At 54.1% G+C, this 17,980-nt stretch overlaps 1 protein-coding gene across 6 annotated transcripts in view; it reads right to left on the bottom strand.

Moving 5' to 3' along the window:
* The window catches only part of CUX1 (cut like homeobox 1), a 382,812-nt gene that overhangs the window by 297,382 nt on the left and 67,450 nt on the right, over positions 1–17,980 (bottom strand). For all 6 annotated transcript variants that reach the window (XM_051991859.1, XM_051991860.1, XM_051991862.1 and 3 more), the window contains exon 2: positions 4,164–4,274. In XM_051991859.1, the coding sequence (XP_051847819.1) occupies positions 4,164–4,274 (111 nt within the window). The remainder of the gene's footprint in view (positions 1–4,163; positions 4,275–17,980) is intronic.

Below are 17,980 nucleotides of genomic sequence, written 5' to 3'. Positions count from 1 at the left end.
GGGGGCTCCTGTCCCATAAAGGGTCTGGTCCGGCCTGGCCCCTGAGCCTAAAGCCTCGTCTGCTGAGGAGTGAGGAGAGGCCGACTCCTGTCTCGAGGGTCTCCTCCTCTCGCCAGCTTCCCGCCCATGGCAGCCACCTCCCTGCCCTGGCCCCATCGTCGCCCCTATTCCAAGGAAGCGCAATGAAGGGGTGTGGGCCTTGGTCTAAATCCCGCACCTGAGACTGGCCGCCTGCGGGACCTCACGCGGGACCTTGCTGCCCTCGGACCAACTTCTCCTGCCTTTCAAGGCCTCCAAGGTCCTGCCAGCCCCTGACCCTTGGGCCACAGGAGATGCACCTTCTCTTGCCCCTGCTCCTCCCATTCCATGACAATTGACCCCTGGGCCCCTCGGGCCCATCCCCACCACACCCCAAGTTGCTCCTCGAGTCCTGACTCCACCCCCACTCTAATAAATTAGGGGAGACCAGCCCAGAGATAACGTCCCTGCTCTGGAGGCTGCGTCAGGGTGACACATGTCACCGACGTGCCACAATAGCGCTAAAGATCCACGTTGCCATAGAAACACAGTTATAAATGGTACTTGGGTTCTGGAAGCAGTAACTGTACAAGTTCACCAGACTTCAACGTCGTAGCCCCATTTATAACATTATTTCTATGGTAACGGGTCCTGAGTGCGAAACAACTTGCCTGCAAATGAACTTCGGGAATGGAACCCCTGGGTACCCTACGAGCAGAAGACAGAGCAGACTCCGAGGGCCAGACCTAAGGGGACAAAGTGAGGCTCCTTTGTTCAGTGACTTGCAGGCCTGGACACGGACCTGAGCGCGAGCGGGACCCACAATCAGTGCATGCAAGACGGCGGTGCCGTTTCCCTTTCAAGCTCAATGATGACGTTACAAATATGCTCCCAGGGCATCCTACTTTGAGAATAGGCAGGCAGAGTGAGACAGAATCACAGGGCCCAAGGGGCTCCGAGGGGGAGAGACACTGCCTGAATGGAGGCTCCCAAGGTCACCACTGCGGGCTGCAAGGGGCCTCGCACAGCCTCTGGGACCCCTGTCTCTGAAGAGCCAAGGATGCCGGGGACGGCCTACACAAGGGCCCCAGACTAGAAGCAGGAGAGAAGGAGCCCTTCTCTCTTATTATTAGAAGGGATGCTATGGGGGAAGGAGAGGACGTCAGTCGCTGTTAAATAAGAAATCTAATGGCCCAAGAAGAAACACCCAGGACCTGGCTCTTCCTGCTCCATCTGCACCACAGGCCGCGCACGTGGCCTTCCCTGGGCAGTCGCTTATAGAAGAACTCAAGGCTACCCAGAATGCATTGGGAGGTCCGTTCCCTCCCCGGTCCTGCTAGCCTGGCGTCTGGGCCCGACTACTGCCCGTCTCTCCCTGCATGCCATCGGAGACGGTCCCTCGGACCAAAGCTCAAGGCAGGCATCCCTTTTACATCCCCATTTTCTGGGGCATTAACTTTATGGGACAAAACGGCTTCTTTTTTCCTCAGCTCTTTAAAAACTGCCATTTTCATTATTTTTCATTAACCCTGGTCAAAAAATAAATTAATTAACTAGCAATGAATCAGTTGGGTCCAATGAGGCAGACCAGCTAGAAAAGTTCTCGGGGGTAACTGGTCCAAGCTGGCTGCGCCTTCTGCCGGCAGCTGCCAGGCCCCACACATGGCACCTACCTGGAGCTTATGGATGTGCCCGCTAGGTTTGCCAAGCAGAGGGAGCTCCCCGCAGCCCCCCCAGTGCCCACCTGAGTGCCAGGTCACAGAACTCACCGCAGCAAGACCAGCAAAGGGCCTGGGCGGGGGGGGGAGGGGGAGGGAAGGGGTTGTGGGGGAATTGCTGCCAAGTCCCAAATCAGGCAGGGACTAATCTAGAGTTTTTTCCTTAACACCTTCATTAAAGGGCTAAAATTCCCCCTGTGACCTTTCCCTTCTGACCTCTCCTGGCTGTGACCCCAAGGAAACCTTGGGGGTGTGGCCATGCCATCCCCTCAGAGGATAAGCTGAAAGACAAAGGTTTGGGGTTCAAGTCCTGATTCAGCTCTGGGACCTCCATCCTTGCAAAACCCCCAGGCTACATTCTGAGACCAGGGAGCTGCCCCAAAGGTCCAGAAGGCCGGGTAAACTTCATTTTAAGAGATACAAGTTCCTCCTGGGGGGGGGGGGGGCTCCCTGCAGCCTCTGCACCCGCAGACCAGCCTTTCACCCCAAACTGCGCAGCCCCCCAGTGTCGCTGCCTCCTGAATGCTGCCAGGGAGCCCCTCCCCTCCCACTCTCCATAAGCCTCCTTCCTGGCGCGGCCCCCGGGCTCTTGGAGGCTCTGGGGCCGGTGTGGGGGCAGACCGGTAGGAGTCGCCAGCCTCCCTCTGCCACCGGCCACTCCCTCCAGCCTTTCTCTCAGTCTCTAATGAGGGTGAGAGATGAAACCTGCCGAGCCCGCCCGCCACAGCCTGGGACCCCCTGCCCTGCTCCCCTGTCGATGGAGGCTGTTAGGGGTCTTCCCTTGGATTCCCAAAGGGGGCCTTCCACGGAGAAGTCTCATGGCGGCCAGTTCCAATCCTGCCGGTGGCTCTGACTGACTGGGAGACCCTGGACACGGCCCTGAGCCCGACTGGACAGTACGGGGTCTGACTCGAGGACGCCCACTTCGTGCAGGCCGGGGGCCCTCCCGCGCTGCCTCCAGTCCCTGAGGAAGCTTCCTTTCCTGAGGAAGCTTTCGTTTCCAGGAAACGGCCTAGACACAGGCTCGCCCCATGGATGGGGAGGGGGCTGCCCCTCTGTCACCGAGGCCCCCAGACTGGTACCTTAACAGGTACCAGACCACGGACCAGGAGTGTCTGGAGCGGGCAGGGGGCCGGGGTGGAGATCCTGGCAGGAGGCAGGTCCCAATGGGGCACCCGGCCCTTCTTCCTCATGCACAGGCCTTATAATGGGGAAAGGGGTGCAGGGAGAGGGCACCCACAGGTGTCACCATACTCGATGACACGGCCTGAGGAGGGCCGGGAATGTCTGGCTGAAGGGGAGCGGTCAGGCAGGAGACCACTCTGAGGGGAGAGCGGGGAGGGACTGGCTTGGGAAGCGGGTTCCAGGTTCAAATCCTGCCCCTGCCTCAGGGTCCATCTCCCAGAATGCTGAGGGTGCCCCGAGGGCTGCGTTCAGGAGGCAGTAGGGAGCCACCGAGACCCTCCCGGTCCATTCAGGATCCGTTCAAACAAACGGGGAAACGCATCTACAAGAGCTGCACCAGGGCAGCCGGACTGGATCGCTTCCTGCCTTGGGAAGGGGAAAGGGAAGAGTCTGGAACATGGTGCAAAGGGGAACGTGGAAAACTCTCTCTGCGCGTATTTGGAAAAACATAAACATCTGAACAAAAACCCCAGCTTGCCGGGACGTTGTCACTTCAGCACCGAATGCCAGCTGGAGGTCAATCCCCCGCGAGAGGGAGGAGCCCAGGCTGGCAGGGGAGGTCATGGGGCACGCCCGGTGGAAAGCAGTGAGACACCCCCAGGTCAGAAGAAGGAGAGAGGCTGGGCTGGCCCCTTAAGGGAGGGTGCTGGACAGCTCGGGCCGGATACTCGCTGGCGGCTTCTACCTGCAAGGACAGCCTTCCGCAGGGCGGGGCTGCCCCGCAGAACCTAAGCTCCTCGAGGGCGGGCCGGGCCACGCCAGCGCAGGGGCTTCTGAGGGTCCCCCGAGTCAGCCCCGGGACCCCAGGCCAGCTCCTCCTGGGCGTCCCCGGAATGAAGGGGGGACCTGAGGCCTGGGGCTCCATTCTCTTCGCCGGCTCCTGACCCGTGGGGGCAAAGGGCTCAGAAGGAGGGAAAAGGGCCCCTCCCCCAGGCTCCCCCCACGCCAGAGCCTGGATCCAACAAGTCAGCAACAAGGGGCCTCGCTGGAGAGGGAAAGCGCCCAGGGCCCGGCCCCCAACCACAGCGGGGGAGTGGGCGCAGAGGCGAGGTGACCTCCGACACCGGAACCGGGCCCCGCTCCAGGCCTTCTGCTCCAGCCAGGCCCTGAACACCTCCGGGGGTCACTCCCAGCGCCAGGCCAGGCCTGTGGGACCCTCCGTGCGGCCCAGCCGCCAAACCGGGGCCTGCCTGGCCCACAGCGAGCCAAGAACCCCCCGCCCCCGCGAGCCCCCCGCCTCACCTCTGGAGTGTTTTTCTTGAACTCTCGACTTTGCTCAATGAGCCTCTTCCGAGACTGCTCGCTTTCATCTTGTCGGTTGGCCAATACTGTTGCTGTAGCATCGAGCTCCCTCTGTGGAGAGAAACAAGGGGGACAATCAGACTGAGCTGGAGGGGACCCCCAAGGGGAAGATCCCACCCCCACTGCCTTGGCAGGACAGGGACCCCCCAATGCCTGGGAAGGGGGGAGGGGCGGCGCTGGGCAGGACAGGGACCCCCCAATGTCTGGGAAAGGGGGAGGGGGCGGCGCTGGGCAGGAGGGAAGACCCTCACTCCCCTGGGAAGGGGAGATGGTGCAGTGGCACTGGGCAGGTTTTTCCCTTAAAGCCACAAGTCAAAGGGACCGATCGGTCAGGGAAGGACGACTCCCATCGACGATGTCAGAAATACAGTTTTTATGAAGTCACCCCCACACAAAACCAGTTAAACTGATGAGGTCACTCAATGACGTCACGCCACATGGATTCTCAGACTACTGATGCTCTCATAACTCTCTGCTTTTGATCTTTAAAACCTTCATCTAAAACTTCATCCGGAGACTCGGACCCGGGTTCGGCTCCTGGGAGATGGGATCCCCGGCTGGGCTCCCTGACCCCAGGTCTGCAGACTCGTTCACAATTCTACTTCACCTCTATAATTCTATGCATCTTCTTTTATTAAAATCAAAGGACGACTCTGGGAAGGGGCCCGCAGACCACCAGGCTGGCAGAGGTGCCCAAGAACCCCCTGGGCACAAAGGGGCTGGGGAGCTCGGGGCCAGTGTCATCCCACTGCAGCTGAGCAAACCAAGCTGCCCAAGGCCCTGCCCGAGGCCCTGCCCGAGGTCCTTCCCAAGGCCCTGCCCAAGGTCCTGCCCAAGGCCGATGCCCAAGATCCTGCCCAAGGCCGATGCCCAAGATCCTGCCCAAGGCCGATGCCCAAGATCCTGCCCAAGATCCTGCCCAAGGTCCTGCCCAAGGTTCTGCCCAAGGCCGATGCCCAAGATCCTGCCCAAGATCCTGCCCAAGGTCCTGCCCAAGGTTCTGCCCAAGGCCGATGCTCAAGATCCTGCCCAAGAGCCTGCCCAAGTCCGATGCCCAAGATCCTGCCCGAGGCCCTGCCCAAGATCCTGCCCAAGATCCTGCCTAAGGCCGATGCCCAAGAGCCTGCCCAAGAGACTGCCCAAGGCCGATGCCCAAGCCCCTGCCCGAGGCCTTACCCAAGGTCCTGCCCAAGATCCTGCCCAAGGCTCTGCCCAAGATCCTGCCCAAGGCCAATGCCCAAGGTCCTGCCCAAGGCCAATGCCCAAGGTCCTGCCCAAGATCCTGCCCGAGGCCCTACCCAAAGTCTGGCCCAAGGCCGAACAGGTGATAAGGAGCAAAGGCAGGCCTGGGATTGAACCAAAAATGAGAATTAAAGTATCTAATTTCAAGAAGGTGAATCAAAGATGATTTTTTCCAGTTTCTCCAGTGAGTCAAACTCCTGGAAACATACACCTGCCCAGGAAACGGCGCGGACTTTGGGAGGATGGGCTGGCAAAGCTGAGGGTCGCCCGAACGCCAGAGGGCAGCGCCAACCCCAGGGCCTGTGGCCTTCTTTCTGCACACGGGTCCCAGGAGCATCCCGGAGCTGGGGATGCCAGCTCTGCTGCAAGCTCCGAGCCCCCGCGGCAGATGGCACACGATGGGGCTATGGGCTGACCACGGGAGAGCGAGGAACCAAAGCCCGGTGCCCCGCGGAGAGATTTCGCTGCCCGATTTACAGGCACGTCTGGGAAGGACGAATGAGAGCCGGTCCAAGAGCCATCGTTTCCTTCTAATCAGAGTAAGATTCCAAGGCAGAAATACATTTTTGGGGGGGAAGTCCAAGGAGCTGAACGTCTCTTAACGGAAAGAGCGCTGCCTTTGGCAGGGAAGGACCTGCATTCATGTTCGTGCAAGCCAAGCGAGAGAGAAATGGAATAAAGTCACAGGATCTGGATTCAAATCTGGCCTTTGGTAAGATTAGCTGGGGAATCTTGGGCAAGTTCTTTAACTGACCTTGGGACTCAGTTTCTCCATCTGTAAAATGAAGGCGATCCCTTCTTGCTCTAAACCTACAGGAGCCCAGACTGGGGGGCTTCCGGCTCTAGTTCTACGCCGAGGAGGGATGGGATTGTTACCGGGGCTACGAGCGGCCGGCACGGGCGGCACACGGAGCCAGCCCCGCCAGCGTGGGCCAGGTGGGGTCCCGGCTGCTGTCGGGCAGCATGTGCCATGGGGCAGGGCCGGGGCGCAGAGGGGCACCAGGCCAGGCCTTCCCTGTGCTTCTGGAGAGAGGGCGGGCTCACGAGTTCGATGGGCTGGGACGGGCTAGAATTCACTAACAGATGTCAAAGATACTGCAGAAAAAGAGGGAAACATTTAACAGTTTGGCAAGACCGCATTTGAAACTCGTCCCAGTTAAGCGAAGGCACGTAAAAAGAGCAGCAGAAACCAGTGTGGTTACGTCGGGATAGAAAGAGCAATAACAGATAAGCAGAAGGCTCTTCAAAAATATAAACAATCTGCTGAGGAGGAGGACTTGGATGCCTCGATCTCAGAAGCCAAGCCCAAGTTAAAAATGGAGTCTTCCCCAAGAAACCTATTGTAAAAACAAGAAATTACTTCAACATGGCTTTAAAAAACTGACAAGCTGCAGGGGAAATTTTCCTGAACAAAACCGAGTCGGCGGCTCATTCCCACCCAAAAAGTGGGCCGAGAAAATTTGCTCTGCCGGACAAATGGAAGTACTTTCTAAGTGACCCATGGGAGGGGAGGGGAGAGAGATGCACTTCCGGTCCCAGTGGGTTCTGTCTGTACCGACAGCCACGCGTGACTGAGAGTGTGGGGGGCAGAGAGCATGCTGGAAGGGCTGGCCCTGACCACGAAAGGCCCGCTTTTCTGCCACTTCTGTCCCGATAATAAGACGCCATCCTGAAGGGCCACAGCCAGGGGGCGGCCACAGAGGGCCGGGCTCCTTCCTAACTGGTCGACGGCAGGTGTGGGACAGCGGAGGAAACCCCTGAGCCGAGGAGCTTCTCCTTGCGGCCTGGGACGGCCCAGGCTGGGACGGGGAGGGCGGCCCATGTCCAGGCTCCCGAGCCCGCAAGAATTCTCCAAAGTAGCAGCAGCCGCTCCTTGAGAACAATCAATGATTATCGGGAAAGCTCAAGGAGGTGAGGGAAATTCGGGAGACAAAACTGCCGGCCACGTGCTAGCTTATTACCCACTAATCCTGCCCGGGCCGAGCCGACCGACACAATGTCGCGAGGCTGAAGGGAGCGGATGCGGGCGGCTGGCGCCCGTCATGACCCAGACCGGATGGAACGAGTTGTCCGGGGAGTCACAGGCCCGCTAATCTCAGAAACGCAAAAAAAACAGGATTTTGCCGAGCCTAAAAGCCCGAGGACACCCCGAGCTCCCAGAGGGCCCGGGGACGTGGACCTCAGGTCGGCTGCGATAAAGCCACCAATGAGGGAGCCGGGCGGCTGTGGGCGCAGCGGGTGGTGCTGGGCCCGAACTCCTGCCCCGGAACAGCCGTTCCCAGCTACAGTAATAGAGCCAGTCCCCTCGCTCCCAGAAACGGTCCTTAGGGCCCAGTGAGCGGGTCCTTGTAGGCCCTGACGCCCTGGGAGCGGCCGCAGGATTATTGCTCTTGGGCCACATGAGGTGAGATGGCAGCTGTGTTGGTGACTAAGACCAAGGGGGGATCGGCCCCGGCCGTCCCTCCTTCTCTGCTCAGGGGCTTAGCAAGTGCTGGGCACACAGTAGGCGCCTGTCTCCTCCTCCCTCACCTGTACCTCTCAGAAGCCCTCGCTCCCTAACAAGTCTGTCTTTGCAGACCTCCCTTCCCGACCCCTGACCAGGAGAGCCCCTCTGCTCCCCAAAATGGTCTCTGTAGCTAAGTGGGTGCTTGGAGGGGGCCTCAGCTCTGGGACAACTTTCTTCCCTCTTCTGATCTGAGTCCCTAACCCTGCAGCCTTTTAATGGAGCTTTTCATTTGCTAATTCACTGGATCCTTTCAACACCCTTTGGCACACAGCAGGCGTTTAATAAATACCTGCTGATTGATTATTGACTAAGCTGGGTGCTTATTATCTCCACTGTAAAATGGGGATAATAATAGCACCGAGCACCTGCTTCCCTGGGTTGTCATGAGGATCAAATGAAATCCTATTTGTAAAGCGTTCAGCACGGCGTCTGGCAAAAAGAGGCGCTTAATCAGTGCTTGTTTCCTTCTCTCCAAAGGCACATGAGATTCGGGGATTTTCCCCAAGTCGTACAGCCCAGGAGTGTCTGGGGTAAGATTCAAACTCAGGTCTTCCCACCAGGAAACCCAGCTGGCTCGCACCAAGCCGCCCGTCCCCCGGACACACAGTTGGGTTAATGACGATGGCTGGTCAGACTCAGTGGTTCTAGGATGGTTCTAGGTAACACACTGCCACTGAGCCACAGCCACCTTTGGGGGGCACGTGGCTGAAGGAGCTTCGCTCCTGGAGGTCCCATTACTGGAGAGCAGAAGGATGAGGGGCGGCAACCTCCCAGGTCCCCCCAAAACTTGGGGCCTGGATCTTTGCTGGTGACAGGACGAACCCCGCCACGACACGAGCTGCAGCACCGGCTTCTGAGGGAACCGCCAGCAGTCATCCCAGCAGCCCCGACACAAATCTGTATGTGGTCCTCCCTCTGCCCCCTGTATGTGGTCCTCCCCTAGCCCCCTCCTCTGCCCCCACAGAACCCAAGCCCCTTGAGGGCAGGGCCCGGCTGGTTGGGCTTTGGGTGCCCTGGCACATACAAGGGGCTTGATAAGGGCTGCTCGCCGCTAACAGTCCCATTTCACATTACCAAGGAGCAAAATCAGCCAGCCTGTGAACTTCCGAGGAGGCCACGAGGGCCTGGGTTCCACCCGGAAAGGGCACGGGTCCTGCAGCCGGCGCCCTGCACGGGGATCACCCTCTGGGTGACCGGGGGCGAGCCTGTCTCCACGGGCCTCAGTTTCCCCATCGATAGAATGAGGGGACTATCGAGAGCCCAGAGGCCCTTCCCAGCCCCAAACCTCCAGCTCCCTCCCTGGAAGAAATGGAGGCCCACTCATTGCCGGCCCCTCGGCCCTTCCCCTCCTGCTGCTCGCCAGCCTGGGGCCGCTGGGCAGCAGGGCCCCACGCAGTCAAGCGCCACGGCCGTTTTCTCAACTCCTTCTTGGTCATTTTGTCCCCTGAGCACCGGAGACAGTGAAACTGGACAATGTTCTAGTTGCCTAGGATACAGGTTGCCCAGCTGTTCTCTAACAGGGGGATGGATGGAGGAGACAAGATGGATCTTTTTGTACATTTATATGTGTCTTTATATATAGTTTAGAGTTCAGTATGTTATCTATAATCATACACACTCTTTCTATAGATCCACTCTAATCTCCTTCTATAAAATGTATCTATGTGTATACGTCCAACTATCTCTCTCCATAAAACAGAACTTTTTTTTCTCTTCAGTCATTCACCCGCAGGGGGGCCAAGGTTAAGGGGCCGCCCGATTGGTTACGGCGCAGAGCTGACTCGCCACCCGACCCAGAGTGGCACGGGCTGGAACCCGACGACTCGGCACCTCCGGTCCGACAGCTCTCGGCCCGTCCGGCTTTCGGGCCGGGGGCCGTGGAGCCACAAAGTCAGCAGCTGATGGAGAAACGTCGATGCCGGGGGGAGAAAAGCGGTTTAAAGCCCACGTCTGTGGGTGCTCTGAGGAGCGTGAGCGGGCTCCATCCAGGACTCGCGAGACAGCCGCTTCAGCTTCCAGACGTGAGAGACGGGGTTCATTAAGCCCCGCTCCGCCACATAATGAGGCACGGAGCCCACCAGACTAGCAGGGGGCAAGCACGGAGCCTCAGGAGCACGGGGAGGGGATGTCACTTAACCTTTAACAAATGACTCTGACTCACACCCCTTCACGTGGGGCTGCTTCCGAAGCCTCTCCTTTCCCAATAAAAAGGAGAGAGCATCACGGTCCCGGAAGCGCCGCAGGCCCCGCCGGGTCCCGGCCTCGGATTTTCCAAAGGCTTTCGCCTCAGTGCTTGCTCCTGGGCCCGAGTCTCCCTCCCTCTGCCTCCTCCCCTCCCTGTGGCAGCTGGCGAGACACAAGGAGCCAGAGTAATTAATATGTGCCTGTGTCTCCGCAGTCCCAGACTCGCTCCACCTTGATCACTCCCTGATTCTGCTCATGGGGCATGAATCACTTTGCAGGATCCCCGGGCCAAAGCAGGAGGGGACCTCTGAGCTCACCTGGGCCAAGCCCCGCAGATGGGGGCCCAAAGGGCCTGGGCACCCACAATGGGCCCAATCCTGGGCACCCACAAAGAGCCCGGTCCCGGGTACCCGCAAAAGATCCAGTCCTCGGGTGCCTGCAAAAGGCCCAGTCCCAGGTGCCCACCGCTACTCCCCCCTCCAAACTTCTCCTATCAAGCTCCTCCCCTCCCCCAAGTCTGGCTCCTCCGTCCCCTGCCATTTATTCCCATGGACCGCCCACCCAGCTCAGGTCCTGGACTCTGGACTTTTTGCCTGGACCAGAGAGAGCCATGAGCGCCTACAGCTTTCAGGAAGCCGCCTCCCCATTTCCAAGCCCCCCAGATCCAAATCCTTAATGAGGCATTCAAGGTCCTCCACAATCCAGACAATGTCTGCGGTGGAAAAGCTTCAGTCACGGGGGAGAGATCAGTTAGGAAGACTTGGCTCTGTGCCTTAACTTGCTCATCTGTAAAGTGGGTATGACAGAACAACTGAGGGTCAAATGAGATCCCCCATAGGTAAGAGCTATCTGCGTGCTAGTGACGGAGACCTGGGTTCAAATGACAACTCTGGTTTTCAATGGCTACTCCAGCCCTGAACCCCCCAGGATCCTGCCTTTGTCTCTTGGAACCTCAGGTACCCCCACTGTGTTCCCAATACACCCTCTGCCCTCCTGCAGCTAGCTCCGTGCCCCCAAAACAGGCGGACATGGGACCAAGGAAAAAAGGCCATGGACAACCAAAGGCGGCAGATCTGGCTTTTCGGGCCCAGTTAAACGGCCTCCACCAGCTGGAGGCCTGGGATCCTATCCATGCCCGGAGCCTCAGCTCCTTCCTCGACTAGTAGAGCCGACTCTGGGCCTGCTATGGGCCTGCTCTAGGCCCACCGACCCTTAGTGTGAGGATGCTTCCGCCTGGAGACACTAGAGGGGCTCAGTGGGGGTCTGCGGGTGCCAGGGGTGTGTGAACGACAATTCACACACCAAGCTCTGGAGCTCAAATCCAACTTCCCAAATCACTCAGTCACCTCCTGCCTCAGTTTACTCAACTGTGACATTGGCTGCTAATACCTCCCAGGATCCCTTTAGATCCCCGTAAAGTGCTTAGTCCAGTGCCTGGCACAGACCCCTAATAAACAGAACTACTTATCCCCCCCCAGTGCCTGCCAGCTCCCTGCCCCAAGTTCTCTGCCCACCTCTGCCCCATAAGACGGGCACAATGTAGGGCAGCTAAAAGCATTCCGTGCTCATCACAACGGGCAGAGGCGTACGCTTAGCGGTCGGCCTCGCGTCCGTACGCACCGTTCGCAGCCAAACCGACAGAGCACGGCCGAAGAAGGGACAGGCCGAACCGCGCCGGCGAGCCCTCCCACCGCCGGGGAACACCCACGAGCCGACCTGTGCCTTTTTAACAGAAACAGCATCCGAGGAGGTTATTAACCGATGATTACACCACGGCCCATGTCCCTTATTAAGGAGATGGCTGACGAGGTGGATTTCTCCTCAAAATACATACTCGCGGCTGCTGCCAACAGAAATATCTCTGATCTTATCCACACTCGCCAATGTTTTTCCTAATAAAGCATTTGTTTCATAAATAAGGCTTTAATTGGAAAGTCTCAGGAGCCAAGATGTTTGTGTCTCTTCAAAGTATGTGCTTCCATTGTTTGGCAGAAATCACTTCACTAGGGCACCAAACACTTTGGCAAAGGTTTCCACCCACTTCCCCGGGAAAGCCTTGGCTGGGAGAGCCATTTTCAACCCCGCAAATTTTTTTTATTTTTTGCAAATGTTTGGGCTATCCCAGCCACAAACATCTGCCAGCGCAGACACAATCTGTGAATCCAAACAAACCATACAATGCGTATGTGCCAGGACAGATAAGATGGAAGTTTATTAGAAATAGAACTTGGCTTTGATTATTAGCAATTAAGAGTTCAAAGACCACAGGGCCGGGCTCAGGGGCTTTCCTCCCTGGGATTCTTCTTCCCTCGTATTTTCTTCACTCGGTCCACCTTCGTTTGGGAACGTCAAGGTGACCTCTTCAGTCCTGTTACAAACCAACTGTTCATTCACTACTGGATCCAGTCCTTTTGTGTATCGTTCATTTCATTTAGTTCAATGTAATACGAGGGGATCTGGACTAGATTCAAGGGGCTTTTAACCTGGGGCACAGTGAACTTGTTTAAAAAAAAATGTTCTATCTCATTATAACTGGTCCATTTGATATCTTATTTAGCTTATTTTATGCTTTTAAACAATACAATTGAGCTGTCCTTTCTGACACTGCCACCACAGGGGTCCAGGGTATACCAAAAGGGGAAAACTCCTAGATGGTCTCTTAAGGCCCCTTTGCCGCCCAAGATCTCAGCAGAATAACAATGGAAAAGGGGAAAGGGGGATGGTGAAATTTACAAAATTGATCCTTAAATCTATCGATATTCCAGAACAATGGAGAAGGGGGAGGGGGATGGTGAAACTTACAAAACTGATCCTTAAAGCTATAAGTAAGTATTCCATAACAATGGAAAAGGGGAGAGGGGGATGGTGAAACTTGCTATAAGTATTCCATAACAATGGAGAAGAAGAATGGTGAAACTTATAAAAATTGATCCTTAAAGCTATAAGTATTCTATAACAATGGGGAAGAGGGATGGTGAAACTTACAAAATTGATCCGTAACAATGGAGAAGGGGGAAGGGAGAGGGTGAAAATTACTATAAATATTCCGTAACAATGGAGAAGAGGGATGGTGAAACCTATAAAATTGATCCTTAAAGCTATACGTATTCCATAACAGTGGAGAGGAGGGATGGTAAAACTTACCAAATTGATCCTTAAAGCTATACGTATTCCATAGAGAGAGCCAATATTTACATTTGTGAAATTGTCGGGAGCTTTGTTTTCTGGTTGTTATATATGTGTGTTTTTTAAGTCACAGTTGTGCCTTACACTTAGAAATCTACCTATAGCTTTTCACATTTTAATTAGCAAATGAAGACTTTTCTCTGAAAAGCTCCCAAACAGATTTTCCACTTGCTTGGTAATTAAAAGTTGAAAGCAGCCTCGGCACTGGCTAAGCTGGGAAGGAAATGGAAAACCAAGCAAATACCTGGGAAACAGGAAACCGATCATATAAAAAACACTTCACGGACCCCTTCGATGACCAGTCAGTACCACCCCCCGCTTTGGAACAGCCTTCAGATGGACTCCCATGGCTGTGTGCGGTACAAGTGTCCTGTATTCTCGTGTTCAGGGAGCGGGCTTTCCAGCTCACTGATACTGGGGAGGAGCTGCTGTCAAGCAGATGGCTCAGCAGAATGGCCCTCAGATGGCAGAGAATCTGAATGTTGTGTATGATTTCTTCACTAATTTCTGGCACTATTGCTACACGCTGTTATCAGGAAATCTGGAGGCTGGGCACCAACAGGTTACACTCCATGAGGGACCCCGTGTGCCAAGAGCAGAGACAGGATTTTAAAAAATATTAAAGGATGGCTAAAATACTGCCTTCTCCCTCCAGAAATGGAAAAGTCCAAATGCAAGAAGAAAAAAAAAAAAAAACCCAAAGTTTCCAATGTCACTAATGACCCCTCCAAGAAAAATACAGAAAAAACTCACTTCCAATGTCACTAATGCCCCCTCCCCAAAGAATATCCCCAAAGCCATACCCTCATGCCTACTTTCTTATCTGCCTCCAATTTTTATGGAAAGATCCACACACCTGTGAAAAGAATCCTGGAGAAAAACACAAATAATTGTCTACTGAAGGAGACATTTTTACAGTCACACAAATGACTAAGGAGAAAAGCAGACACTCCTACTGAATGAGTTTGGCTGCTGATTATTAAAAAGAAACTGACTCTGTCCAGCAAAAAACAGATTTAAGGGGCCTCCTCTAACACAGAGGCTTGTGTGTGGAGGTCCGGCTCCTACAAGACTCCTCAACAAATGCAAACAATAAGTGATGAAATAGGAATCAGGACAGATTTTGCTTGTCAGAGATGTGCAGCACTACCAAGACAAGTCCAAATGAGAGAGATTCCCTAGAGATGGCAAGGTCACAGCTCCCCCTCCCCGTCCAGATGAGGAAATAAAGGAGGCTAAGAAGATTAAGGGATAGCCCAAGATGACACAATACTAAGGGCCAAAGACCCAAACCTTGTGACCCAAGATCAATACTGGTCTTCCCAACCTTTTCCAGATCAATCAGCGAGGATTTGCTAAGTGCTCACTATGTTCCACACCCTATGTATACAAAGACAAGAAAGACATAATCCCCAGTCTGTGCTTAACAAGCTGGTACACTGTATTATGGGAAGACAATTTGTGAAAATATGCAAACTATATAAAAATAAATTACGCATGGAAATCTAGGTGGAGTAGGTACCAGCAGCTAGAAAGTGAAACGTACATACATACATATACATTTACATATATATACACTTACATATACACACACACACATTTCTGGGATAGATATTACAAGTGGTTAATAAGACTTTAGAAGAAAGAATAGTGGGGAGGATTTTGGTGTTTGGTCATTTCTGAGCTGTGTCTGTGACCCCGTTTGGTTTTTTTTGGCAAAAGCAGCAGTTTGTTTTGCTTCCCTTTCCATATTTGTTACAGGGGTTTTCTTTGTATTTTTTTTTTCTTTTTCCACTAGGGTTGGGGGAAACAGGAAGGGAAATATTTTTGTTCAATAAATTTTTTTTAATCTTTTTAATGTAAACTTCCTGAGGGTAAGGATTGTTTCTGCTTTCCCTTTTGTCATCCTCTAGCACAGTGCCCGATGTTCAATAAAATGTTTGAGAACTGATGGATTGATCTCACAATCCAGGGTGCCCCCCTTACCAGAAGCCCTCAGGGTGCCCACATAACCGGCATCTGTAACCCAAAACCCTCACGCTCAAGTCTAGATTAAGATAATACATGGGAAAAGAAAGTTCAACTGTTCACTGAGAACATCCTGAATCCACTTCAGAGAATAAAACCAATACAAGCAGCAGCATTTTGGAGAGGAAGCAGTCTACACAAAAATGAAATCAAGAGTTTGGCAAGACACAACTGCAAGGAATTTCTAAATCGGAGCTCTTGCCAGCTTTCGCTCTCTGTCTTCCCCTTTTAACATGTTAACAGGAGTCCCAAAGCAAATCAGCATCTGACCTGTCAAATCATGCCGTTGTTGGCTGAATGCAAAGATGGAGTGGCAGCCGTAACATGGAATTTCCTTGTTTTTATTAGTTTAAGACTCTTCAAGAGCAACTTTGACATTGGGGAAAACTTCTGACTATGTCCTGCTGCAGACTTAGATCCAGTTACCTCTCACATGTTTTCAATCACTTTGCCTGCCAATTTTTACTAGTTATCAAAAGCCATTTGTGGTTCCAACCCGAGGCTCGGCTCTCTCCAAGCTCGTCTGCGCCCTTCCTCTAGTGAAGTCATGCTGCCGAATCCCAGGCACAATGAGGTCGCCGGCAAAGTCCTGATAGCAATCAGATTCGGGGTTTGCTACTGGATGGTGCTGGAGAGCAAGATGGCTTATTATATGAGACCACTGATAGAACGGGAGAAGGACCGTGGGTTCATGGAGGGCCACAAGGGACCCCAGGAGCCGGCTAGCTCAAGTCCCTCTTTTACAGATGAGGAAACGGAGGTTCGGGGAGATTAGAGCACTTGCCTAACTGAGGCTGAACAGGTAGCATCAGAGAGAGATCTGAACCCAGACCCATCTACTCCGGCCTACTTTCTGCTAGACAGTCCTGCCTTGAAAATGGAAAATTTGTTTTAAGCACTCCCAATGGAAGAAATGGCCGACCTAAACCTCATTTGGAACGAGCGAGCAAGGAACGCTCATTAAGCTCCTACTCTGAGCCAGGCATTGTGCTAAACCCAGGATGTGCAGAGAAAAGTCACTGAGTCCCTGTTCCAAAGGGTTTCCATTCTGCGGGGGCCACAGGGGTGGAACGCCCCATGTACAAGTGTGAGCAATCACAAGGTGACTGTGTTGAAATCCCTAAGCAGCCGAGGGGCCCAGAGAAGGACTCGAGGAGAAGGAATATCTAAGATAAGTCTGGAAGGAAACAAGAGTCCAAGCCATGGAGCCAAGGGTTACATTCTGGGCATGGGAGGCCCTCATCAGGACCCAAATGGGAGACAGGACACCCGAGGTGTGGAGCAGCGATGGGCCAGTCTGTGAAACCAGAGTACGGGGAAAGGCCAATAAGAAAGATCAAACTTTGTGTTCCCAGAAGCAACAGGAAGGCACTGTTGTTTACCAACTAGGGGAATGACGCAAAGACCCGATGGCGGCGGCTGGGTGGAATGGAGTGGAAAGATGAGGCAAGAGGACCAATTTGGAGACTATGGCAAGAATCCAGGCGAGAGATGGTCCTAAAGCCCCCCATACACACACACACACACACACACACACACACACTAAACACCGTGTTTAACAACCACACAATCACACAAGTCTCAACAACGGATTACACTCTTCACTCTTAAGTTAACTACATCACCTGGGTCCTAGGGGTAAGTACTCAATGGGACCAGTTGATATAAATTACAGGCACTGGGAAGCTTGGCTAGTTGGGCTATTTCAAAAAGTAGACCACAGGCATTTTTAAGTGATGAAAGGATCTGTAACTATTGACCCATATGTCTATTTCATCATCTTTATAAAAACAATGAAGTGACTGGAACCATCTGAAAGGTGTCCCTGCAGAAAATGTGACCTGGGAGATTCACCCAGAGTGTCATCTTCCTCTACCTCAGATCTGAAAATGACTTCTCCAGCCAGGCGCACAGGAGCATCCAGCAGGTCTACCCAGAGGATGCTGGGAGCTCTCTGAGGGCAGGGACATTTGTAGTTTTTCTTAGAGGAGTGCTTGTGGGAATAGGCCATTAGGTAAGCAGCCACACTCCTTTTCCTGAAAGGCCATCTTTAACCAGGGACTGGCTTTGGGCTAGCGCTAAATGGCAACAAATTGTTAACTTGAGTCTAAAGTCAATAATACTTATTAAATGCAGCTAATGAGTCAGGCCCTACTGGTGCTGAGAGTATAAATCCAAAAGTAATCCACTGCTTGCCTTCAAGTAGCTTACATTCTATCCAAAGCTTTTCTGAAACTTCCAGAGTCCCTGGCTTTGCCTTTTCAAGTAGAACAGATCTCACCCCGCCCCAGGAAGCATCACTTCCCACTGCCTTTTCCCTTTCTCCCCTCATATTGGCCCCAATTTCTTCAGCCAGTGCTCCGGCAGCCGGCCTGACTTTGCCTCTCGCCTCTCCCTCCACGACACAGTCAGCTCCTTTCCTGCCGATATCTCCAGGGCCCTTGATGTCAGAGCTCCTTTTCCTGTTCTCGCCGCCGCAGCTGCCTCAGCCCACTTCTCCAACTGCACAAATCCTTTGTAAGAAGAGGCTGGGCAAGGAGCAAGGTCACCCCTGACCAACAGGAGCGTTCCAGCAGGACCCGCGACGTCCCCAGCAGACCAACTGCTGGCC

The sequence above is a fragment of the Antechinus flavipes genome, chromosome 4 (assembly GCF_016432865.1).
Source record: "Antechinus flavipes isolate AdamAnt ecotype Samford, QLD, Australia chromosome 4, AdamAnt_v2, whole genome shotgun sequence".
Classification (NCBI taxonomy): Eukaryota; Metazoa; Chordata; class Mammalia; order Dasyuromorphia; family Dasyuridae; genus Antechinus; species Antechinus flavipes.
The sequence above is the reverse complement of the archived record's forward strand: the minus strand, read 5'-3'. Positions and strand labels throughout refer to the sequence as shown.